Source organism: Sphaerodactylus townsendi, linkage group LG10 (assembly GCF_021028975.2).
Source record: "Sphaerodactylus townsendi isolate TG3544 linkage group LG10, MPM_Stown_v2.3, whole genome shotgun sequence".
Lineage (NCBI taxonomy): Eukaryota > Metazoa > Chordata > Lepidosauria > Squamata > Sphaerodactylidae > Sphaerodactylus > Sphaerodactylus townsendi.
The window spans coordinates 21682835-21709067 of NC_059434.1; the positions used below are offsets into that span (position 1 = coordinate 21682835).

At 44.1% G+C, this 26233-nt stretch overlaps 1 protein-coding gene across 3 annotated transcripts in view; it reads right to left on the bottom strand.

The window, feature by feature from the left end:
* The window catches only part of GABRG1 (gamma-aminobutyric acid type A receptor subunit gamma1), a 130375-nt gene extending 107299 nt beyond the window's left edge, over positions 1 to 23076 (bottom strand). For all 3 annotated transcript variants that reach the window (XM_048509621.1, XM_048509622.1, XM_048509620.1), the window contains exon 1: positions 22906 to 23076. In XM_048509621.1, the coding sequence (XP_048365578.1) occupies positions 22906 to 23006 (101 nt within the window). In that variant the 5' untranslated portion in view covers positions 23007 to 23076. The remainder of the gene's footprint in view (positions 1 to 22905) is intronic.
* Between the last annotated feature and the right edge of the window lie 3157 nt (positions 23077 to 26233).

The following is a 26233-nucleotide window of genomic DNA, read 5'->3' on the forward strand; positions in this document are numbered from 1 at the left end:
CATGAATTGGTTATGCATTTAACATCACAATCCCCACCAGACAATTTGCACTGGAACCATACTCTCTCTCTAAGCCTGATCTTACCCAGTTTGTAGTGAGAATACCACTTATCTTCCTAATTTCTGAATAGTGCCTTCAAGTCATGAGTAAATCGTTAATTGCAACTGGAATGAGTGACAGGGCTGAGGGCTTCAGGATTCAGGCTAGGTATGTTGCTGTCCAGTTAGCACAGGAAAACTCTTCGGCCATCATGTGTAGAAATACCTATGTGATCCTGGTTTATAACTCGCAAGATGACAATAGCATGGTTGTGTTAAACGGAGTAACATTCTTTTCACACTGCAGAGTGGAAGCAGGTTGTAGAAGTATGCAGCCTTTGTACTAGGTCCGTGGTGGCGAACCTTTGGCACCCCAGATGTTATGGACTGCAATTCCCATCAGCCCCTGCCAGCATGGCCAATTTCTGGCAGGGGCTGATGGGAATTGTAGTCCATAACATCTGGAGTGCCAAAGGTTCACCACCACTGTACTAGGTGAATGACTGATCGTCGTACGAACAGATGAGTTTTGCCAAATGTATTTCATATCCCTTTTAGAAGGAAAGGGAGGAGCCAGATTTCCACCAAACAGTGGACAAGTGAAGGCAAGTGAAAGGCTAATGGGATGAATGTCTTCACTGGTCTAAAATCCTACTGCTTTTCCTGTATTCATATTAAGCAATGAGGTCTGGTCTCATGTTTTCATCTTCCTATTTAACTAACCCATCAGACTTGATGGATGCAGCAGGTGCCATGAAGATCAAGTCTCTTCCGATTAAGCGCAGCTGTGAAGTATATTTCCAAATGACATTAAACATTTTCTTCTCCCCACGATAAGCTCAAATAATTAACTAAATTCCCAGCAAGCTCCACACTTGAAAGACGGGTTCCTGTGTTTCCAGTGAAATTATTTCCAGCACATCAGAAATGCTCTCATAATGTGCAGTCTCCTCAGAAACAACTTCAAAAAATTTCTAAATATATGCCACAGATAAATAACTTAGGCTAATGGAGGGAGTGAGGAGGGAACAGCAACATGGAAAAAAATTCTACTTGTATGTATTGTCGAAGGCTTTCACGGCCGGAATCACTGGGGTGCTGTGTGGTTTCCAAGCTGTATGGTCGTGTTCTAGCAGCATTCTCTCCTGACGTTTCGCCTGCATCTGTGGCTGGCATCTTCAGAGGATCTGATAGTAGGAATGGAAAGCAAGTGGAGTATATATACTGTGAGGTCAAAAGGTGAGGCCCTCTGAATAGAGTAGCCTGGTATGTGAGTCACAAAGAAGCACATGCACATGGACAACTTCAACTGGAAGGAAGAAACCATGAAAATGAACAGAATTTGGCTGCCAGTGTTGAAAAACTCTAGAATCAAGACAGTGACAAATCAGCTCCACACACACACAGGACAACTACAGACAATATCAATCAAAGGAAACAAAGACCAGGATACTTCTATTCAGATCCATTCACCTATTGTCCTTGCTATCTTCATTGTTACTCCCAGGCTACAGACTTCTTTGTGACTCACATACCAGGCTACTCTATTCAGAGGGCCTCACCTTTTGACCTCACAGTATATATACTCCACTTGCTTTCCATTCCTACTATCAGATCCTCTGAAGATGCCAGCCACAGATGCAGGCGAAACGACAGGAGAGAATGCTACTAGAACACGGCCATACAGCCCGGAAACCACACAGCACTCTACTTGTATGGTTGCCATGGAATAAACTTAGAACATTTCCCCCTGCACAGTTCTAACAGCAAAGTAGACAATTAGTTTAGGAAAGAGCGGGAACAAGCTTACTTCGCACTGTCCCAGGCAATAAAAGATGAGGTGATATTCTTTTTTGGAACCGTTTATGTTATGTTTTGCAAATTTTTTGGCTATACAGAGCTTTTGTCAGGCTAACATTGCTTGCTGTAAACCAAGCAAAATCTGCAAATACATTTAGTTATTTAGCAGTCTCAGCATATTTTGTTTTCAGTACTACACAGAGATGTAGAAAAAGTTTAGCCTTTTCCGTTGTCTTCCCGTGAAATTCCTCAACTTCGACAGAAGAACTTCCCAAATGAAATATATAGACTGCAGCAAATTCTACTGGGCACAAATAAGGATTTACATGCAGAGTCCCTGATGCTTCATCAAGCTTTATTATAAAGTCACATCAAATGTTGAAGATGCATTTGCTGATTGAGGTAGAGCCAGTTGTATTTCTTCAGACTGTCCCATAGCAATTATTCCAGCTCTCTAATGAATCCATTTCCCATCTAGTCAGCAAAGTAAAATGCATTTTAATTCCCAGGCACATCTCACAGTGCCTGTACATTTCAGGAACGGCCATTCCCTCTGCTTAGAGGACTCCGTGATGGGGACTACGGACCCCTCTGGCAATGGTTGATTCTAACCACCGAAGTAAAAAGTCAGCAAAACCGTCACCACGGTACGGCTCTTGCTGAGTTGTTCTGCTTAAACTGCAGATAATGAAAAGCGTATCACACATTGAACGTTCTCCTACATTAAGAAAAATGTCAGGCAAGGTGTTCTATTCTCATGAAAAAGACTGAAATTTTGCAATTCTCTTGGAATCATCCCAAACTTGCGATGCATTTTTTGAAAATGTTCAGGGCCAGATGGGGGTTTTGCCCATGAGGCTTCTGATTAGCCAACTGGTAATTTGATTCTGCAGATTTTTTTTAAAATAAATCATTGCTTTGGCAGTTGCTGCTACTACTACAACACCACAACGGAAATATTTCACAAGAATATGTTTATTTTAAAAGGCATCCTGTGAAACAGATAGTCTGTCTTAAATGTTAACGCGTAATTAGTATGCCTAACCTCACTCCCAGATATTTTATGGTTGGCTCTGTCTCCTATGGCAGCCATTTTGTGTCTGTGCCACCATTTTGAGACAATTCCAAAGGTGCCTGCCGGGTTAAAAAAAATCAGGCAAGCCCACCCATCTGACTCACAAGATTTTCTTCAGAGTAAATATGCAGATTAGAGTAAACAAATATTCATTCCATTGTTCTGATTCTGTTCTAATATTGCACTAAAACCATAGATTACACTAACATCTGGGATCCAAAAATTATTTGAACTTGTTGGTATATCTGTGATGGGCTTAATCCATGAAAAAAGGCATATGCTGGATCTTTTTGAGTTCCAAGTATCTGCCTGGACTCATTCACTATCTGGAGCATTGCGTGCAGATATGTAGAATTAACTTGCTGGCCATAATAACACAACACCATATTGGAATAAATTGGGCTACAGCCCTTTATTGTTGGTTAGAAGCTGGGCGAGCAAGAGGAACACATCCTGCATTGGGGCAGCACCCTTGCTGAGCCCAGAACCATCCCCAATCCGTATTGGGGAATGGGACAGGAAGTTACTGGAAGGTGCAAACCCATTTCGTGACACCCCTTCCTGCTGGGGTGGCGGGCTTGATTGCAAGACACTGTGGCCTGCGCCATGAGCCCACCTCACCCCAAACCTCTTAAAGAGGCCCCCAACCGCAAAAATGTCTGGCTCGCAGACTTGGCTTTTCCACAAAAGGATGTGATCCTCTGCCCAAACCCACTAGGCTGCAACAACTAACAAATGTATAACCATATAAACCTGTAAACATAGGGAGGGAAGGAGGGAGGGAGGGGGATCTTCAGTACCTCAGCCAGTGGAAGAGGCCAAGGCAAGCCACACACTGCCCTTTAAGGCAAGCACGCCCCTTTCCCCCTGCATGTGACTCGGGATCTCACACAAGACACTTACACCCAGCCCAGCAGCGCGCGCCTCTTTCCGGCCTGGAAGGAGGAAGCCATCAGCCTCCCTTCTGCCGCAACGGCAGCCCCCAGTGAGTCTGGGGACCAATATTTAGAAAAAATCAGTTTTGGGTGTTTTCACCTTCAAGTAGGTTTCCAATGTTCTTTAATAATTAGTTCAGGGAACTGAATGAGATCATCCAGTGCTTTCGGACGAGGGAGGGGAATCACCAATGTGTTGATGACACCTTCCTCTACATTTCATTATCTGAAATTGGCTCTAACCAGACATTTTGGAGGTATGATTATGTAACCAATGTATCCTGCATTTTACTTTATGCAGGGTCAGTGCCATTAGCAACTCAACAAAACAATAAAAGCCATCATAAATAAATTTTAGACATACAGATAAATTAATGTTTGTAGCTCCCTGTCTGTTTTCATCTTTACTTTGCTCAATTCCTAAATGCTATACGCTGCAGAGAAGGCACAAAAAACTATGGTTTGTTATTTGGACATTAGCCAACACAACATAAAGACTGGTTTAAAATCTCATTTCAAACCCCTTCTCCACTCACACAAAGAACGTACAATCCTCCTCAATTTCTCTCTTTCAGGTTCAGGCAGTCACACATCACTACACTTCTTGCCTCTCTTAAAATCTCTAGAGAACCATGACCACTTCATATCTTAGGACAGGTCCTCTCTCTCAATCACAGAGACATCAGCCAATAGGGCAGCCCAGACCCTTTTAATAACAATCCTTCACTGACAGAGTTATTGGGATACGGAATTCACACACTGTTCCATTCATATGCTGCCACCATTTATTCATATCCTAAAACATGAAAGAACTTATATTGTGTGTGTTCTTTTCCAAGACCAGGGGCACAGCTTTAAAAACCATGCCCAGGGCTTGCTCGGGGCACAATGCCTCAGGTTTGCCCGGGGTGTCGCACCCCTCTTAACAGCTGTGCCACCCACTGCTCCACGCCCCCTCAAAAAAAACCCCATGATGCCTTTAAAATGCATCTAACTTCTATCCAAGTATGTTTAAAAGGCACTTTAGAAATCCAGGCACTTTAGAAATCACTCATCACAGTATTACCGTAAGTGCACATAAAACTAATATATTGAATCAATAAAAACATATCTTGTAACACATAATATATTATGTAGCATAATATATATTAGATCAGAGTTTAAGAAAAGTGTAGCAACCAGTCAGTTCTTTATGCTTTACCTTTTCATTCCAATGTGCTTATTCTAATGATGGGGAGATAAATTTTTTGTTAAAGAAACACAAGCCAGTGCTGGTAAATCCTTCCTAATGGGTTCATTTTAACCTTCCTTCAATGACTTTTGGAATTCTTCTTAGAAATCTTGCTAGTAATTACATTTTTAACCCCTCCAAAATTCATTGTCTGTTTTGCCTCTAAGAGAAATTTAGAATAAACTTAGTAATATGTTAAATTCCCTAGATTCAGTTTCAACTTATTCACCCTTCTTCCCTTGATACTGGGTTCTAAGTATTGGCTCAGAACAGAAATAGCAGTTAAAGGCGTTTTCACCATGGCCAAAATATCTCAGGGGAAAACCAGGATCATACATACAGGGATATTTTTATCTTGGTTTCTCCATCTGCATGGAAGCCCGTCAATGTGTTCAGGTCGGGAAAAAGAACTCCAGGAGATTACGCATGGCCCCTGGTTTACTTTCATTTTCCTTGCTGATGTTCCCACGCACGCGCGAACTATCCCATTTTTCAGCTGTTCTGATTGGCTGCAGCTGGCGAGGTGGGGAAAATCAACTGATCCGTCTCCCACAATGTTTGCATGGGAGAAGGGGTGGTGCATTTTTAAACCCCAATTTCATCGTTCTTTGAAAGACATGGGATAAGGGAAATCTTTCAGGGCAGGTCCAAGTTAGACCCGGAAACCATGCGGAAATCATGGCTGAACCGGGATGATTCACCTTCTTAGCCCAGGATATATTGGCTGAGGAGAAAATGCCAAAGACAGAAGCAGGCAGATATCATCAACATATGAATGACACCCAAGCCCCAAAGCTACAAAAAATCTAATTCAATTACCTCATAAAAACATTAAAGAACTCAGGCAAAAGGAACTCCAGTTTGAGAAAGTCATGAAAATTTGGGAGCAGTGCCTGGGGAGTACGGAGTTCCAGAAGGTGAAAGAGCTCAGTGGGCAGTGATGCCACAGTCTACCCTAAAAATATGTCGTTTTCTTCGGGGGAACTGGCTTCTGTAGGCCGTAAATCAGCTGTAATTTCAGGAGCGCTTCAGGCCCCATCAGGAGGTTGGCAATGACAATTACACCCTTAGTGTAGGTCACAAGAATGTTCCCAGGATGGTGATTCATAACCACTAGTGAAGCTCTGTATTGCCTTTCTGGGTTTTTTTTTAAAAAAAGACAGATGCCAAGAGAGAATAGTTCCTCATTTCTCCAAGCTGTGTTTCACATGGTCACCCAGGGATACTTCTCATTTTCTCTTTAATTTTTTTTCTTTTTGGGGGGGAAAAACAATATTTTAACAGCATGCACTTTTTACCAGCATATACTTTAACAGCACACAGTATTAAGTTAGGTTCCTGCCATGCTACATGCCATATAACTGCTTTAAACTATTTTTGAGGCGCTTTATAAAAATACATCTGGGACTTTCATCTGATCAGTATAACGGCATTTAAGACTAGACATTGAATTATTCTCGCTTCTTCTACTTCCAGGTTTAATGAAGATGATATATAATTGTTCATGAAATAGCAGACTGCTATGCCAATCACCTTCACGTTTCCCTCACAGCTCTTCCAGGAACCAGTGGCGAACCTAGGAAGGACAGAGGGGGCAGATGCTCTAGGTGCCACTTGCAAGGGTCACATGGGGGCACCTTCGGCTGCCCCTTCCCACCTGCATCCCCACCCACCAGCCTCTCCCTGCCTGCTCATCCTGCCCACTCACGGCCCACCTAGAGAAAAAGCTTGCCAGTTGGGGCACACCAGATGAGCCAAGAGAGTCACGTGGAACACCCTCACCTTTGGCCTCTCCCTCAGGATGCATCGTAAGGGGGCAGACTACGGCATACAGCCTGCTGCAGCCGTGGCCGTTGCAGTGAAGAAGGTGAGCTGCTCCTGAATTAGAGGCACCAAGGGGCATGTCACTACTGCATCCATCACTTTCAGCTAGGTGAATTGGGGTGGCTGGAGAAGAAGGGAAGAGGGAACGGAAGCCTGGTGGAGCTGGAACAAGGAAGCCACCTAACAGCAGAGTGATGAGGCAGAAGGCCAACAGGAGAATGATGAGGCGCCACCCAGAACCATGTGAGGAACCTTGCTGCTGAGTGGGTGGGCTGTGCTGCCCTGCTGGGGAAATTGCTATCTTAGCCTTGGCCAGCTGGCTGGCTGCTTCGCCCACACCATGCGGGGGGACAGGGGCAGATTGCCATCACCAATTCGGGGAGCAAAGAGGCATCAGCAAGGTCCCTCCCCCTCTGCTGGGCACTGCAGGCCTTTCACAGATCTGTGTTTACATGTGCATAGAGCTTTTATAATGCGGGATTATCGTTGAGGCAGTAGGAAAGTAGAAAACTGTGTTCTGCAGCAACAAGTACCTGCAAAATGCTATGACGTCTTGCAAGCAGGGAGGATAAATTTGGAGGGGGAGGGGGAACACAATTTCAGAACTTCAGGCACAATTTCCTGAAGTTACACCACTGCCAGGAACATATCACATTAAACTGTTCCTCCTGGCTTTATCTTCCAGATTTTCAGCTTACACAATAAAGCAGCTTAAAATGATTCTCAAATATTCAATTTCTTTTTGGTGTTTACATACACCTTCTGTATTGTACTATAATAAGCTCACCTTCTAAATTATCTTGTTTATTTTTAATTATGCTTTCTTATCCGATACCTCAATATTTTCATCAGATACAGCATTTTAATCTACCAGCTTTAGATTTCTTGTTGTTACTCTTCCACTGTAATTGTAAACATAGCTTCCTGTTGTCTGTTGTCTGGATCTTTTGAGGTAGAATTGTCATAGAATGAGCAGCCCTTTTTATCAGAAAAAAAGCCGGAAGTTTGGCAACCTCCTTTTTTGAAAACAACCAAATACAGACTACAACACAATCAATCAAATCATCCCCTCACATCTAAATTACTGTTCTTCAACCCAAACAATACAAAATCAGTCACCCATCAATATCGTGCTCAATTAATCAGATTTAACAAAAGTAAATCAGCTCCTGCCAATCTAGGGAGCATTCCAAACAAAATGTTACAGATATAGAAAATACAGCTACAAAAGATGCTATTTATAATCAGCTGTTGCAGAAATAAACACAGGAGCCTGATTAGCCAGAACAAATGTCTTCTGCTTTCACTTTGGAACTTGTGGGAAACGATCCTAAACAGATCTACTCAGACATAAGGCTCATATTATTCAGTGGAGCTTAATCCCAGGAAAGTGCCTTTAGCATTGCAGCCGCAGAGGGCTCTCTGGGAGATCTATGCAATGCACAGTTGACAGTATATGCCCAAAGCAAACTTCTGAATGCTAGATCCTAAAGACAGCTAGTACTGCTAATACAAAAAACACAAGGTTCTCCCACAAGAATAAAGGCAGTGATCCAAAACTGTAGCAGGATCAACACAGTCACAAAATATTTTTATTTAATTAAAAATTATACTCTCCCTTTCCCAGTAGCTCAGCAACTTACAAAACACAGCCATAAACTATCCTCAAATAGCAACAAATAAGAATAAGCAGTGATGGGATTCAGCAGGTTTGCACCGCTTCGGCAGAACCGGTTGTTAAAATGGTGCTTGTAAACAACCAGTTGTTAAATTATTTGAATCTCACCACCAGAACTGGTTGTTAAATTATTTGAATCCCACCACTGAGAATAAGGTTGCTCTAAGATACAGTCACATATATGGAAAACTAAAACCAGCTACACATCAACGAGACATCAATTAGCAATTCACACAAGCCCTTTGAAACCAAATTGTCTTCCATACCTTCAAAAAAAAAATGAAAAGGAGAATTTACATCTATCATGTAGTGAGGTATTTCATATAGAAGTGATGAACAGGAAAACAGAATTTAATGTAGAAGATGTACAACCACTGTTGTTCCAAGCTGATGTTCAGGTTCCTATCAAGGAAGGCAGTCCTTCTGACATGCAGGCCCAAGATCATGAAAGGTTTCAAAGGTTAGAATTAGCACTTGGAATTTCACCTGGAAGCAGAGTCCCAGAGGTGGGATCCAGCAGGTTCTCACAGGTTCCCGAGAGTAGGTTACTAATTATTTGTGTGTGCCGAGAGGGGGTTACTAATTGGTGATTTTGCCACGTGATTTTTGCCTTAGTCCCTCCATGCCCGCTCCCCTCAGCAGTAAAAGCGCTTGAAAGAACTTGAAAACAGTCCTATTAGGAATGTACACAGCGGCGTAGTGTGGCAGCCTGCTTCTCTACGATGCATTTGTTCCATGGGACCCGGTAGCAGCGGCTACATCCTTGCCACAGCCCCGCCCAGCAATGCTTTGCCCTTGGAATGACCGGCCATGCCCCGTCGTGCCCTCCCAGCACCATTGGCGCTATGCCACTGTTTGAATCCCACCACTATGGGAACCTGTTACTAAATTTTTTGGATCCCACCACTGAAGCAGACTAGTATCTAGAGTCATTACTTTACAATGAATGTGTTCACTATGACCAATTCCTGTAAGCAAACAAGCTGCTACAGTTTTTTTTACCAGTACAGTCTTCCAGAATGTCCCCAGCAGTAAGGGCTAGCTGGACGCCATTAAAAGTGGGAAGCACAACATCCTTCAAGACCTCAGCCTTCCCAAACAACGTTACCTCCATGCTGTCAGGATTCATTTTCAGCTTGTTCACCCTTCACTATTAAACCAGAACAGTAAGGCCCAGGACTTCTACAGCATCATCTGGCAACTGGATAAGAAATATAGAGCAAGTTCAGTTGCCATTAACATATCGCAGACAGGCCACTAGAAAACAATGAATGATTTCCCCAAAGGCACTACATAGAGACTGGATAGTATAAGTGGATAAATCTGAGACAACTGGAACACCACAAGGCAAATCTCACATTGATGATACCTAGTCTCCAACAGCAACTGTAGATGTGACATGATGATCTTTAGCAATTTGATCAATATTATATCCTCACAATTACATTAATGGAGAATGGCTGTTTAGTTATGAAAGGCTGTCAACCCCTGTCCTAGTTCCAAGGGACCTGGCATTTGAATTCTTCATTCTTGAATCACTTCACTGGGTGTCCATATAATATGTGCGATATAGCAGGCGGTGTGTATTTCACCTGCCTACCAGTCAAGGTATTTTATCACTGTGCCTTGAACATTTTTCATCTGCAAATCTAATTTACTATTTTCACTAGTATTCTGTGGGATACCTTAACATTATTTTTGTGACCAAGCTTATTCCCTGCCACTGGAAATTACTCTTTTTGTTTTAACACAATCCTAATAAATGGATTCAATGTAATACCTGGGAAGTATTTTTTAAGAAATGAATAACAATCATCACTGGAAGTTTCTCTTTTGTTTCATTATAATTTACTTTACAATATTGTTTAACATCAGCATTGGGTCTAGTAAGTATCCTATCGAGTATTTTATGATTTCCATCAAGAATATTAGAATAATTGCTATTTCTTGCCCTTTATTTTACTGTCATTTATTGCTCGTAATTGTTATCATCATTTATAGTCTATTGCTTATTATATCACTATTTAATATATTATATGTGCATATGCATGTGTGTGTATATATATATATTTGTTTCAGAATGTAGGTAATCGCAATTTGGTAGGACATGTTAATTCTTTTTTCTTATTTTTTACTCTTTTTCATTCTGCTCTGTTTAAAACTATTAAAAATACATAAGAATTAAAAAGCGCAAAACAAACTCTGTGCCTTTCATGTTCTTTTGCCCTCGCAAACAACTGTCAAAAGCATGTATCATAATTTACAAAGTGTAAACATTCTGTCAATATGTTTGAGTCCCCACATCATGTGGGATAGATGTAATCTAATCCTGACAAGTAGCATGGAAGAGAAGAGATCATAAATGACAGTGTGGATTGTATTAAAACAAAAGGCACCAGCAGGCCTCCTCCCAAGGCTGCACCACCGGCCCAGAGGGGCAAGGCCCACTCAGTGGCTGGCCAGCCCCCCCCCCAGGGGCCTCTGGAGGCTGCTGCCCACCCTGGCCTCCAGGCTAATGCCGGAGAAAGGCCCCCTGGGCCGCACAGTTGGCCCCCAGGAACGCAGCCTGCTCCAAGGTTGGCCACCTCCAACAGCCGGCTAGTAAAAGAAGCCAAGCCGCAGCTGCCACCTTCCCTCACCTCCCCCCGGAGGCCCAATATGGAAAAGGTGAGTAGATGGAGAAAAAGGCCCTGGTTGGGCCAGCCACATTCCTCCGCAGCAGCCAGGTAAGTGGGCAGCGGGGGGTCATGGCGGGGGTGAACCGATAGATAAGTGAATAGAGTCCCACCTGTAAGGCTGAACACACTCAAACAAAGCAGCTTTAAAAAGAAGAACTTTATTGACTCATGTCGCCTGAGGTACAGGGTGCTGGAACTGAGAATTTCTGTCCTCAGTTCCAGTATTTAAACTATTTACAAAAACAGACAGCAACCAATCAGCTTTCCCCTCCTCCCAGCTCCTGGTCTCCCATTGGTTCTGACGCTCCGGTGGAATGTAGCTTCTCAGTTCGTTTTCCCACACTTTTTGGAAAAAGGCGGGAACGGGTGCATGTTGGGAGTTGCCGTCCTGACACCACCACTGGACAAGGACCTGGACAGCCAGGGAGGATGCTCCCATGTAGCTGTGGCCCAACTGTGGACCTGCTCGCCTTGGGAAAAGGTCACTGAAGTGCAGCTGAACCCAGACATCCTGCTGAGGCTGGAGGAAGGGCGCCCCAGACCCTGGGGAGCAGCACCCTGGGCAGTGCCGGGACTCAGAGACTCAACATGGGGGACTGTATTCAAACTTAACTGGAACATGTGGGTCAGAGGAACCTAATTCTGCTTCAACCCACATCTTACTCCGGCGCTGACTGATGGTATCATAGGTAAGCTGTAATAAAGATTCTGAAAGAAAGGTCATGTAGAGGGAGCATAATTTAGCTCTTCTTATCTGTGTACTCTGATTGCTTAAGAACAAATTCATTCCCCTCTCCTGGAGACCAAGTAACCCAAGGCAAGGCTCATAGCTCCTGGTTTCATGCTCCCTCTGCAAATTAGAAGTTTAAGTTCTTGTAGGAAGGGGGCAATTTCTCCCCTTCCAGCAGTTCCTATTTATTTATATTTATTCCCTGCCCATCACCACGGTCTCAGGGAGGCTCCCTTACATAAAGTGTAGAACTCCTTAAAATTCGTCTTAATTTTGTTTTCAGAGGAATAACATTTGGCATATAATAATAATAATAACAATAGTAACAATGGTAACAATAGTAACAATAGTAACAACAACAGGCAGCCCTGCTGGGATCCGCAAGAATACTACACCAATACATTACAACTTCCTAGGCCTCTGGGTGAGGCTCGAATTGTAATGAAGGCCAACAACCAGCTAAAGATCTGGCAGCTGTGAATCAACAACAACAACAACAACAACAACAATAATAATAATCCGCCCACCCCCGAAGGGCTCTGGACAATGTACAGCAGAAGCTCTGCATTTAAATCAGGAGAATTCACTAATTGTTTTCCTAATAAGACTAGTTTTTAACTTTTATGTTAAAAAAGCTGACTCGGGTTTTTCAGAACAAGAAAGAAGTCCAATCAGGCTCCTTTCTTCCATTAGTTTCCAATTCCATCACATCCGATCTAGACCCGCCTGCCCCTCCTCAAGCTCTTAATTTTCTTTGCTATCTTTGTGCCTTCCAAATAATACATTAAGTGATGGGCTAACATCTGCTGTTTAAAATGCATGTTCTTTCCCATCCTTTTCACAGAAAACAGAGGATGGTATGATATGCAAGGCTGGAGATCTTTATTCATTTAGTCATTTTGATGTATGTGTCTGTGCTATTGTTACCCATCATTTAAACTACAGAAGCCAAACATTCCACTGTTGCAGAATACTCTCTTCCCTATTCAGAAAGAAGCTGAAGTTTTGCCTGAACAATGCCTAAGTGCACCAACAGAGACTTCTGGTAGTACCTAGTCTTCAGCTTCAGCTGAAATCTTCAGCTGAAGACTTAAGGCTATAAACTATGGCTGTAGTGGTTGTTTTGGGAAAGAGTGGATTCTAATTTTTTTCCTTCGGCTCATTCCGCACCTGCAGAATAATGCACTTTCAAACTGCTTTCAGTGCTCTTTGAAGCTGTGCAGAATAGCAAAATCCACTTGCAAACAGTTGTGAAAGTGGTTTGAAAATGCATTATTTTGCGTGTGTGGAAGGGGTCTTCATTTCATCCCCAACCTAATGATATTATACCCCACGCCCCCCCCCCCCAATGCAAATTGATGGTAACAAGCAAAACGCATCAAAATGGCAAGCAAACCCACTTTGCTTATGGAAGATCGCAGTTCCAGAAAATTGGTTCCCAACAGCCTCTGGTGCCTGCAAAAAATGGAGGAGGAGGAGAATAACAACAACAACAACAACAACTTTGGATTTATATCCCACCTTTCTCAAGGTGGCCTACAAGCTCCTATCTCTTCGTCTCCTGACAACAGTCACCTTGTGGGGTAGGTGGGGCTGAGAGAGCTCCGAAGAGCTGTGACTAACCCAAAATCACCCAGCAGGAATGTAGGAGTGCGGAATATAGGATGTAGGAGTGCGGAATGTAGGCGTGTGGAAACACACCTGGTTCACTCTGGTGGAGCAGTGGGGAATCAAACCTAGTTTTCCAGATTAGAGTCCACCTGCTCTTAACCACTACACCACACTGGTGGTTTTGCAAAACATTTTGTACCTTTATGCAAGATTATGAATAGCCAGTGTTGTACAGTGGTTAAGAGCAGTGGACACTTTTCTGGTAAAATGGCCTTTTCCACCTGCTCATTCACATGAAACCTTTTGGGTGATCTTGGACTAATGACCGTTCTCTCAGAACTCTCTCAGCCCCACCTACTTCACAAGGTGTCTGTTGTGGGGAGAGGAACGAAAGGAATTATTAAGTCTTTTTAAGATTCCCTGTGGTTGAGAAAAGAGGGATAAAGCCAAACTTCTCTTCTGCTTGTCTACTACACATTTATGCCTGTACAAAAAAAAGGCAGATGGATATTAGATGCACACAAATTTAAAATTGTACTGAAATATGGGCACAATTATTGATCCTGTTGCAGATGCATGTTGGCAGAGAAGAAAGAATGTCATCTGCTTGTTTGTTTCATTGCCTTAAAGAGAGCGTCAACTCAGCCATGTGTACAGACATAACTTAACTGCAGCCTTATGGCTAAGAGGCTGGTGGGGAAATCTAGAAGTCTACAAAGTATTCAGTTCCAGGGCTTAGAGCACTTGATGGTAAATAAGACATAAAAGCCAGTTCTCCTGTTTTATCCCATATAAAATTGAATCCTTAGCAAACAGCGCCAAACATTTTTAATTTGTCCTCTGGTTGGTAGATGCAAACCTTCAGTTGCTACAGCAGGTGTCTGTCACACTGCACAGCTGTTGTCACAGAACTGCCTGCCAACACACCTTCAAGGTTTCAACATATGCAGGATATCCCTCACAAAGAAAGGCACTTGAGAGTTGGCATAATAAATATTATACAAGTTGCCGTTCCACCATGTATTTAAAAGCAAGTATTTGCACAGTCACAACTCACTGTCTAGGTACAAAGCAATGGCTTTCAGACTAGGTTCTGGGGCTGTTTCTTGGAAACTTGGAGAGGATTAGAAATGAAAATCTCCAAATTGCCAGTTGGTGCAACATTACTAATCTTTTCCATCTAGAAAGCCCAATCACTGCATTGGAATAATGGGATCAAGGTATTTATTTTTACTGATTTTATAGCAACAACAACAAAACTAATCACAACTATTACACAATAGTGATCCAGTCACTCCACACTATAAAGACAATATAGGTGAAAAACTTTCAAGTAACTATTTGGACTTTCTGCCCATCGCCCATTGTTGAAGTTATCCATAATATAATAAACTTTCCCTACATATCAAAACCAGAACGCTTTAAGATTTTAGTAAGTACTTTAAACCAAATTTAATTTCTAAAAAATAGCAAAGTAAATGCAGACTGTATTATAACCTTATCTCCCTTAGTTCAAAAATTGAAGACTTATACATGAAAATCCTTCATCCCACCTTCAACATCTCTCCCACAAATGTATACAGTTAAAATTGACATTTAACATTTCTCTGTGAACATCAATACTTAACATTTTAATCTATTTTATCATCTTTCATCAAAATATTTCAATAATTCAACAGCTAGATATTTTTAAGTAAAATCCTTATTGTTCTTCTTGAAAAAAATCTTTAGCACTTGTAGAAGTGAGTCTCTGTTGCTGTCCTTTGTATGTAAAAAGGTCCTCCCATTTATGTTAAGTAAATCTTATCTGTTTCTTTCTTAGAGCGTCAGCTTGAAAAGCATAGTCTTTTCTTTTTGTTAAGACTCTCAATGGTATTTCCTTCATCATGAAGACATCTTTATCTTTAATAGTGATTTCTGATGAGTGAGTAATATGTGATCAGCACTTTCTTTTGCAAAGAAAAATGACAATATCTCTGCAAAATCTCTGATTTTGGATTTTCTGAGTTAACGCTGTAGACTTTTCAGTCTTTGCAGCCATCACTTCCTCTTCCATCTTCAAATAATTGGGGCAGTACTGAGGCAGTTTTCTTTTGAAGAATCCTGTTCTGGAATCCATATCAGCGTTAAGGCTTTCTCTCTGGTCTGATATACAACCTGATTATGAACTTTAAGTTTTATTGGACAAAGTCAGTACTTTTTTTCCAAACCTTTGACCTCCTCCTTTGTTATTTTTAAGTCTTCTCCCAGCTGTACAATTTTTTTAGATCAGACTTTATTTCTTTAAACTCCTTCAAAAGTTCAGCCATTGTTGCTGGGATATTTCCCAATTCTTTTCTTGGAATATTTCCAATGCTGCTTTTTAAAGAGTCTATTTTAGACTGCAAAGTCTGTATATTAGCAGACATAGCTTTCACATTTCCAGATAGCTGCATTATCTCCAACCAAGCCAAGCCTTTTCTGGTTGTGGCCATTATATCGCTTACATCACTAATGGACACTAGGTGGCTGCACTATGCAACAGTCACCCACAATCAGTGGTAACCTAACTCTGGAACCACTCTGGCCTTCCTCTCTTATGGAATGCCCCTTTCTAATTAGCATTTCTTTCCCAGACTTACTCTGGTAAACTGCCAGCTCCAGAAACCATTAGATAAGTTTTGTTATGCAGTTGCAAAGCAACACTCGCTCTCCAACGTTTTGAATTCAAAGAATCTCCCTTCGGTTAGTATTTTTTACATTTTTTAAAACCTTTCAAGTTTTCCATATCTTCCATACTTTCAGGGAGTTCTTCTGATTCTTTCTGGAATTATCTGCAACAGGTTTTAGACACCTCTTTTAATTTTCTTTTTTTTTCATCTTCATCCCATCAACAAGAGGTATGATGGCTTGGATACAGTCCTCCTAGAAGAAGGGGGCAGGCAGCTCCAGCTGGGAATGATGGTGACGCCGTGAGCTCCGACATCTCCACCCCCATTGGTCTCTCCAGTTTGAGTTTCTTTCCCAGTCAGGGGAGATTGCCTGAGAAGAATATGAGGATTTCTCCTGGTCTCTCCTTGCTCCAGAGAGATATGTGGCTCTCTTTGGAACTGCAAGGAGGAACTTTGGATCTCAGAGCAACTCTAAAACCAATCATCCTGCGCCATTGTTCAAACCGGTCTAGATCAAGATCTGAAACAGTGACAGATTTCGATGAAGAGTGGCTCTAGGTTTTCCACTTGTGAGGTCCTTCCCAATCCTCCATCCTCACAATTGGGGGAATATAGAAGAGTTGTTTAAACAAAATTGAGTAAAGCTGAGGATGGTAACAGATGTTTAAAATTTCGCAGTTCACAATTCCTCCTCTAGACGTAAGATCTTATTGTTAAATACCACACTGATCTGAACCAAATCACACTAATTTTTAAAATATGCCAGTTTTTAGTATTCAGTACTTACAGAAAACGTTTTGATTTGATCAACTCACCGTCTACATGGAAGAGAACTGTGCAGCTCAAATGTGTTCCTGACATGAACACTGTCCAGCCAAACTAGCTTGTAAGTGTTCCCACCCTACAAACCAAAGATCAGACCAATCATCTTCTAGGCATCAACAAAGCAATGCACTAGGAGAGCATCACTTCAACAAATAAGCCAAAACTTGAAGAAAAAAGCACCAGCTGTGAATTGTTTTGAGAAGGCAAGTGCAGATACACATCAACAGTGGGACCCAAAATGTTTTCAATATGGGGTACATGAGTTGTATGGAAAAGGCCATGGTTTGCCTAGTAAACATGATATGATGTCATCCCATGGGTCATTAATGCCGCAGGGCTTCCACAGAAGACGATCTTTACCTATACACAAGCTCATCACTTGGGCAGCCAAGAAAAGAAGACAAGACACATCCAAGCCTTCTGCTCTGCAAGAAGTAACTTTGTCTCAAAGAGGGGCACTGCCTGTCTGCAAACTGGCAGGGAGGATGCCTTGGATGGAAGGGTATGAACTTTAGAGATGAACTTGCAGCTCTGTGGAGTGCTCCATTGCAATGGCCTCTGGGTTCCATATGGGACTTGGTGGCCAGGACGGGTGCAGAGTTCCACTTCTGCAACCTCCAAGTTTCATATGAAACTCAGAGGCCAGGACAGGCTCAGAGCTCCACCCCCACAGCTTCTGGGTTACATGTGGGACTTAGAGGCACCCACCCCCACTGCTGGAGTTCAGGTAAGAAGGAGAGATGGAGAGTAAAGATGATATGATAATATTGAGATGTGGATCTAATGGACCTAATTTATTCAGGAATCATGGATTTTCCAATATGGAGATTCAGAAATATCTGGGATTTTTTAAAAAATTCAGGTTCCTTTAGATCCCAGTCGAAATTTTGCCAGGTTTTTTTTCCTTTTTTTTGCAGACCCCTTGTTTTTATGCAGGGCAATACACCATAGACCAGGAGTCTGCAACCTGCGGCTCTCCAGATGTTCATGGACTACAATTCCCATCAGCCCCTGCCAGCATGGCCAATTGAAGCTGATGGGAATTGTAGTCCATGAACATCTGGAGCGCCGCAGGTTTCAGACCCCTGCCATAGACATACTCTATGGTGTATTGTGGTACTCAGGAGGTACACTTCTTCATGCAATGTGTGATTGGTGTTTGGAATATGCTGCCACAGGAGGTGGTGATGGCCACTCACCTGGATAGCTTTAAAAGGGGCTTGGACAGATTTATGGAGGAGAAGTCGATCTATGGCTACCAATCTTGAACCTCTTTGATCTGAGATTGCAAATGCCTTAACAGTCCAGGTGCTTGGGAGCAACAGCGGCAGAAGGCCCTTGCTTTCACATCCTGCATGTGAGCTCCCAAAGGCACCTGGTGGGCCACTGCGAGTAGCAGAGAGCTGGACTAGATGGACTCTGGTCTGATCCAGCTGGCTTGTTCTTATGTTCTTAGGTATATTCTGAATCATCTGCTGGAGACAGGAATTCGGGGGGATTGTATCTCCTTGCCACTTCATTAAAATCCATCTCTGCCCTTTGAAAGAATATAGCAATGGATTGTGTCGTGTCAACTCCATGGACACTATCAGAGTTCTGAGCACAGTAATGGGTGTAACAAAATGCCTACCACTGGGTCCAAGTTCAATTACAAATGTAGGGAAGTTTCCCCCAATGTTAGTCAGTGTCAAGCCTATGATTAAAGCTACCTGCTTCCAGAGGATACGCCTGCTGGTACAAATGTGATGCCTTTTGGGGCTGTAATGAAGAACTGGGTTTTTGCTTTGAGGAAAGAGATGCTCTGTGGGGGGAAAGTCCAGGGTGCCAGGAAACACTTCAACAGGAACTATGTTGTTCAGAAGCATCATGTTGAGAACCACAGCAATGTAGTGTACACTAGCATGAGAGAAAAGCTGCCTCTGACAGAGAGAGGAAAGAAAGAAGAAACAGCATTTGGATTTATATCCCTCTTTTCTCAACCATAAGGAGTCTCAAAGCGGCTTACAAACTCCTTCTCTTCTTCTCCCCACAAAGGACACCTTGTGAGGTGGGTGGGACTGAGAGAGTTCTGAATGAACTGTGACTAGTAGGCTTTGTGATCACCTAGTAGGCTTTGTGTGTGGAAGCAGAGAAACAAATCCAGTTCTGCAAATAAGAGTCTGCTGCTCATGGGGAGGAGTGGGAAATCAAACCCAGTTCTCCAGATTAGAGCCCACCTGCTACATAACCACTACACCATGCTGGTTCACAAGAGAGAAGAAAGCTACTCTAAACTCCTTTCAGCTCAATGAATTGTTATTAGTGTACCTCAATATGCCCAAGCACTGCTCCCTGGCCATTGGTTTGCAATAAACAAACACTAGGCTTAGAGGTTAGAATTCAGTGAGACATGGGGGCTTTCCCCACTGACAAAGTTGAACTGGTTTCTACCTAGGTTCGCCTCAGTGAATCCCCACTGCCACAGAGCTCAACATTGTTTTGTCTCAGTTCCCCCCTCCCTCAGAACTGCGACATCCTTGTTGCAGTTATGAACTACACTTTTCTGCCGGAACAAGGTCAATACCGCTTCGAAGCTTCGAAGTGGGGAAGCATTGAAATGACACCTCATCCATTCAACCAATGATGCTTTTGTGGCATGCGCAGAATGGGAGAGTTGTGGCGGGCAGAAAGTACATGTAACTGTAAAAACTGGGAAAAAAAAGAACGCTCCCGTTTCCCGCCATAACACAAGCGCCAATCACGATCGAGGAGCGAAACAGGCACCAAGATGATCCCGCCCACTTAGCTCAGTTCCAGGGGGCCAACTCAGTTGCTGTGGGGACAGCCTGGAATCGCCCTCCACTGAAGGGAACCGAGTCGACCTTAGCTCCCTTCCATAGTGGGGAAAGCCCTATGACCACTCAACTAACCAGAACAAGCTCACAGTTAACTTGCTAACATTTGTCATTATCCTCTGAATAATAATAATAATAAAACCTTCAGCCAAGCCAGCTAATTCAGGTGCAAGTGTTTATACTGAACAGTCAACTACAGAAGTTCAGTCTGGAACAAAAAAAAATCATACATCAGATTATTCCCCCCCTCCAAATGTAATTGTTTTCTAATGTAAAAATAATTACATCTAAACCTCTTAACAAAACATGTCTGCAATTAGAAACAATTCTCTAGCATATGTCAGTTTAAATCTTCACTAAACACACGACACTAATGGTTTGTCTCACCCCAAAGTTTTCAAGTACACTTCCTTGCCAGTTCTTGCTTTCCCAACAGTCTTTCAACCAGCTAAATGAGCAACCAGCTAAATGAGCAAGCAGAGCAATTTCCCCCTCCCACATTCAATCCACTTGATTTTCTGTAATACCTACAATGCAATGTGTTCATTAAGAATAATTCACATGCAGCACACTGCTCTGTTGGTATAAATTCTACCAATGCCTTGGAAAGAGAAAACGTTGCTATCCCCCACCCCCACCCCACACTCTAAGAAAATCCAGAGTATGCTACACATGTAAGAAAAGAACAATCCGTGGCATTTCTTGCTGGGTTCCTGTAGCATCCTTCGAAAGCTGAGAGATATGTTTAAGATCAGCACCCTTCACAGAGATGGATAACGATGGCCCAGAATAGAGAACGTCAAATATAGCATATTTAAATACATTTTTGTTACCACTCTGGCTAGAACCCATCTTCCACGGCCCACCCCATCCCCAAAATGATAATTTGCTCTTCCTCATCTAAAAGAGCAGACATGCTCAACTGTTAGACTTGTACATCAGCTTAATGTCTTTAAGAAAAACACGCTTGGGGAGCAGTGCGCGTTACCTAAGGATCACAAAAGGGGTGGAAAAGTATAACTGATTCCATTTCTTTCTTGCTGAAACCTTCTACCAATACCTACACATTCACACTAATAAGGAAACAGCAGCTTTCCCCAAGGTCAGCTTCGATCTTGCACGGCACTTACTAGTTCAGCAAGCTTTCCAAAACCTCTGTAGGACATCCGCACAGGTGTGCAAAGGGATAGGTTTTTTTTCCAGTGGCACCTGTTCGGGAACCTGTGTTAAGCTGCAGGCACAATTTAAGAACCGTGGGAGGAGGAATACAGACAGCCCACATAAACAGCTGTCAATTCAGTTTCACTACAAGTAAGGGGTTTCTTTACTGTTGTAAAGAATGGCAGAAAGGGAGGGGATTGTTGTAGGAATTAGGTGTCTAGTCCACTTCCGAAGCTCAGACTTATTCAGCCACATGCTCTGCAAGCAAGCATCCTTTTCGGGCAACAGGTTGCTTGTTTGGAGAGATCAGCTGAAGATGATTTGTACAAACATGCCCATAGCTAGCTGTTTCTCCATCAGGTGTGCCAGCTAGAATTATGGAAGCCAGAGTACAGATTTTCTAATAACTTGTGTTATTCGCCGACCCCCCCCCCCAAAAAAAAAAAGTTGTAAGAAAATTCCTAACAGGACACTCCCCTCCATGGTAGACAGACATGTCATTACACACAGGACAGAGCCCATAAAAAGATCTCCAGTGAGGGGGAAATAACTCATTTCTTTACCTCATCCTAAACCTAGTCACCTGGCAAAGAACATTCAGTTGCTCCCTGTAGGATTTACTTAGGCATTTTCTTTCATACACTTAAAGATCAAAGTAGATGTACAGAAAATCCCTCTAAATACAATACGGCATATTGCCTAATACCTGTGGTAAACCTCATCCTTTTAAAAAGAGCTGTATACTCCTAAATGCATTCCGGTGTTTTTGATGGCACATTTCTGAATAAACATGTCTAGGGAGTGCCGCAGAGCAAGTCCCCTTGACCCGGACCACATGCATGAGCAAACGTTTACTCTAAATGTCTTAGAATTGCAGACTCAAGAATAAGGAGGCTCAGCTGGCATTTCCTCCGAGTAAACGTGCACAGGATGAGGGTGGATGATCAATAAATAGACATTGCAACCACTTCTGTTGCTTCTTCACAACCTCGTGCAGAGAGAAAGTTTGCTTCCTTCACATGCAACAGCTTAATGCGGGGCTAATCCGGAATCCAGTAAGGTTTGCTTCCAAACGCGTCTAGGGAGGGCAGCCCTGCCAACACTTTACTCAAAAGTAACTTCCCCCCAGGAAACACAGACATCGGAGGAATTTGCTCAGTAAGCCCACCCTACCAACTTTGAGCTTCCCCACCTTCAGCTGCAGGCAGGTTTCTTGGGAAGAAGCAACTCCGGAAAGCACCGCAGCCTGGGCAATGATCGGCATGCGGAGCTGCTTTCCAGAGCGCGCTTCGTGGAACTCCCGACGGTCTACTCCCGAGTAGACCGGGCCGAAAAGTAGCAAAGTTGGCACCCGATCGAGGCAGCCGCCGCCACAACACTATTTCGCAGTTAGAAGCCATTCCCCTTTCCTGCCCCACTGAGCCCCAGAAATAGTAAGGAGTAGGGAAACATACACCCAAAGAGGGAGAAAGGCGTGCCTTTGCGGAGCAGGGTGCAAACCTAGCGGGGAGGGATTGTGGCTCGGTGGTAGAGCATCCGCTTGGCATGCAAAAGGTCCTAAACAGATTCAAACCCCAAGGAATCTCCCTTTCAAGGGAGCAGGCAAGTCGGGGATGGGAAAGACTCTACCTGGAGAGCCGCTGCCAGCCTGAGCAGGCGATACTGACCAAGATGGACCAGAGGTCTGATCCACTCCGGTCTGATCCACTCCGAGGCAGCTTCACGAGTCCCTGGAGTCAGCCCCCCGAGACCCTTCACTAGCCAGGAACAGCCTCCCTCCCTGCCAGCAGCCACTTCTGGTACCCTCGCCCCTACTCCCCCGGTGCCACTCACCAGTTCCCCAGGCGCACCGTCAACAGCAGCAGCAGGAGCCTAGCGCGGCTGCGGGGGCTCCAGAGGGGCAGCGGCAACGAGAGGCACCGCCACCACCCCATGCCAGGCGCTGGAGGGACGCCCTCTTCTTTCACCTGCCCTCCAGCCGCTGGACGAGCCGCGGCAGGACTTGAGGACAGCGCATCAAACAGGTAGCCGCGCCTGCCGAACCGAGCCGTCAAAGCCGGGCCAGCCAATCGGCGGCGGGGGGGCCGCGCTAGAAATTAGCCAGCCGACCAATCAAGTCTGGCGGAGGGGTGGGTCGCTTCTCAGCAAGGAGGGGAGGAAAAAACTTGGCGCGAGTGTTTCTTGAGAGGGGAGGGAGACGATGGCAGAACCCAGCTCTGGCTCTGTCCTTTGGGGAGGGGGTTTGCCCAGGGTCGGAGGGAGCCAGTTGCAGGCGCTGCTTCTTGGTCTCTTGGGGGGTGGGTTCTCACCCAAGGAAAACTTTGCCTCAGGAAGGCTGGTGGGCAAGGTTCTTCCCTGAGCAGGTCTACTCATATTCTTCTCTGGTCATTCCAGTGGGGCTTACTCTAAGGAAAGCCAGTCACAGAAAGGGAGGGTAGATAGGGGTGAATATATGGTCAGTGGCACAGTCTTAGGTTTCACCTGTTGGCATGCCTGAGATCTTTACGGGAGGTCGCATGTTCATAGCCTGTTTCTGTTGATCCAAATAACTGGCCCCAGAAGTCGCACCCACTACTTGCAAATAGAAATCGCCCTTTTATCCATATGTAGCTTGATCAGCAAATGGCAACATCCATTCCCTAACCACTTTTAAATTATGCAGGCGGTATGTCAGAGACTGAAAAGCACAGCTGAGACTGAAAAGCGCAGCTGAGCATCTTCGCTTTACTGCTTTTAAAGTTCTGTATGAATTTTGATAGCGGAAGACTTAAAAGACGCTGCGGTTGATTTAAGCACAGGCTGATTTGATCTGGAAGGACCAGGGCAGTTAAAAGTTATCTCAGGGACGGCGTGGTTAACAGCACTGGATCAAGTCAAGCTGAATGGCCCCTTAGACCAGGCCAATGAGAATGACTAGGGGAATTTGTTCCGCATTACTTCCACCTGGCTATGAACTACCCCACCTGGCTATGCCAATTGTCCTCATCAGGGCTGGCCAGCTCCAAGTTGAGCCCCCCCCCCCCCCCCGCATTATTGTAGCTCAGTTTGACCCTGTCCTGGCTACTAGTGGCCCTATGGGGCAGTAACCAAATGGGAGCCTTTTCTACTAAATTAAAAGAGCCACACCTCACCAGGTTACATTCGGCAGTTTCAAGGATGCAGCCAAAAGGCAAACACAGAAACACATCTTAAATGTCCTGAAAACGGGCCCTGCTTTCCAGTTTAAACCCACCAGATAGCATAAGGAAGAAAAATATCTCTTTGCTGCTATTGTGCTGATGGGGCTGCTGGCCTAGATTCTGCATCTAGTTTAAAGGAATGCTCCCAGTCTCATGAGTGACATATGCAATGGCTACAAGGGATTTTTGACTCATAGACTTGGAAGGGATTGAACAAGCCATCTAGGCTAGCCCCCTGTTCAGTGCAGGATCGGACGACAGTATCCCAGGCATGTGATTGTCCAACTGCTGCTGCCAGACTGCCAATGAGGCGGAGTGACCGTCTCCTTAAGTCCTCGATTCCACCGCAGAACTACTCTCACCATACATTTTCCCCTAATGTCCAGCCAGTACCTTTCTGCCCATAATTTATACCTATTATTGTGGATTCTATCATTCACTGCCAACAGGATTAGCTTCCTGCCCTCCTGTAAGTGACAGCCTTCCAAACGCTTAAACCTCAACCTCCTCTTCTCCAGACAAAATATTCCTGAGTCCCTCAGCCTTTCCTCATAGGGCTGGGTCTCCAGGTCCCTAGTTATTCTTGTCGATCTCGTCTGCATCTGCTCCATTCTGTCCACATCTGCCTCCAGAACTGCACACAGTATTCCAGGTGCAACCTGATCAATGCGGTGTAAAAAGGGACTCTGACACCTTGTGATCTGGATGTTATGCCTTTATTGGTACACCCCAAGACAGCATTGGTTTTTGTCACTACATCATACTGAGTGCTAATATTCCGCTTATGGTGCATCCATACTTCTAGACCTTGTTCACACACAGTGATTTGCAGAAGTGTATCCCCTATCCCAGTGGTGGCAAACCTATGGCACTCCAATTGGCCATGCTGGCAGGGGCTGATGGGAATTGTAGTCCATGAACATCTGGAGTGCCATAAGTTTGCCACCACGGCCCTATCCAGTATGCATGCTTTTCATGTTTATTTCCTAGATGTAGAACTCTGCACTTGTCCTCGTTGAATTGCATCTTGTTCACATCCACCCACCTTTCCAGTGTACTCAGATCTTGTTGAATTCTGTCTCTATTTTCCACAGTATTGCCACTCCTCTCAATTTGGTGTTATTGTTGACAGCATTCCTATGGTGCACTAAGCTCATCACAAGCAAAGAAGGAAATTAGGTTGGCCTGGCAGGACTTATTACGGACAAATCTATTCAGACGTTTCTGGATCACCAAGTTGTTCTTTAGAAGTTTGTAGCTTGACCAGATGTGTAGCAGCAGTGGGGACATCCAGGGCAGCTTGTCCCGGGCACCGCCATTTCCATCATGTGTCGGGGGTGTGACCTTGGGCATTTTGGGGTGTTTCAGGGACAGGGCAGAGCAGGGGCGGGAGTGGCATGTGGGCAGCTTATGTCCCGGGCCCAGTTCTTCCTCCCTTCGTCACTGAGCTAGACTCCTTGAAAGTGTGTTCCAGTATCTTCCTTGGGACAGAGGTGAGACTGACTGGCCTGTGGTTTTTTGGGTCATCTCTATTCCCTTTTTTGGATAATGTGCACTCTCCTCAAGTCTTGTGGCACATCTCTCATCCTCTGAGAGGTCTTGACGATGGGCAAGTGCTCTGCAAGCTCTCTAGAAAGTTCTTTGAGCATTCTTGGGTACATACCATGTGGCCAAGGAGATTTGTACACATCCAGTGCACCCAGGTGCCTCTCAAGAACCTCTGTTCATGTCAAGTCAGCCAGCAGCCTGGATGCCATGCTTTGCCTACCGCCACCTCCAGATAAGCCAGTTGTCTTCTTCAGGGAGAAAACTGAGCCAAAATGGCCATCAAGCCTTTCTGCTTTCTCTCTGACAGAGTTTTCCCAATTACACTCAACAGTGGGCCTATTGCCTCTTTTACCTTGCTTCTCATACACCTGAAGACGCTTTTCTTGTTTTACTGAGCCTTCAAGGCTAACCTCAAACTTGCTCCGAGCTTCGGC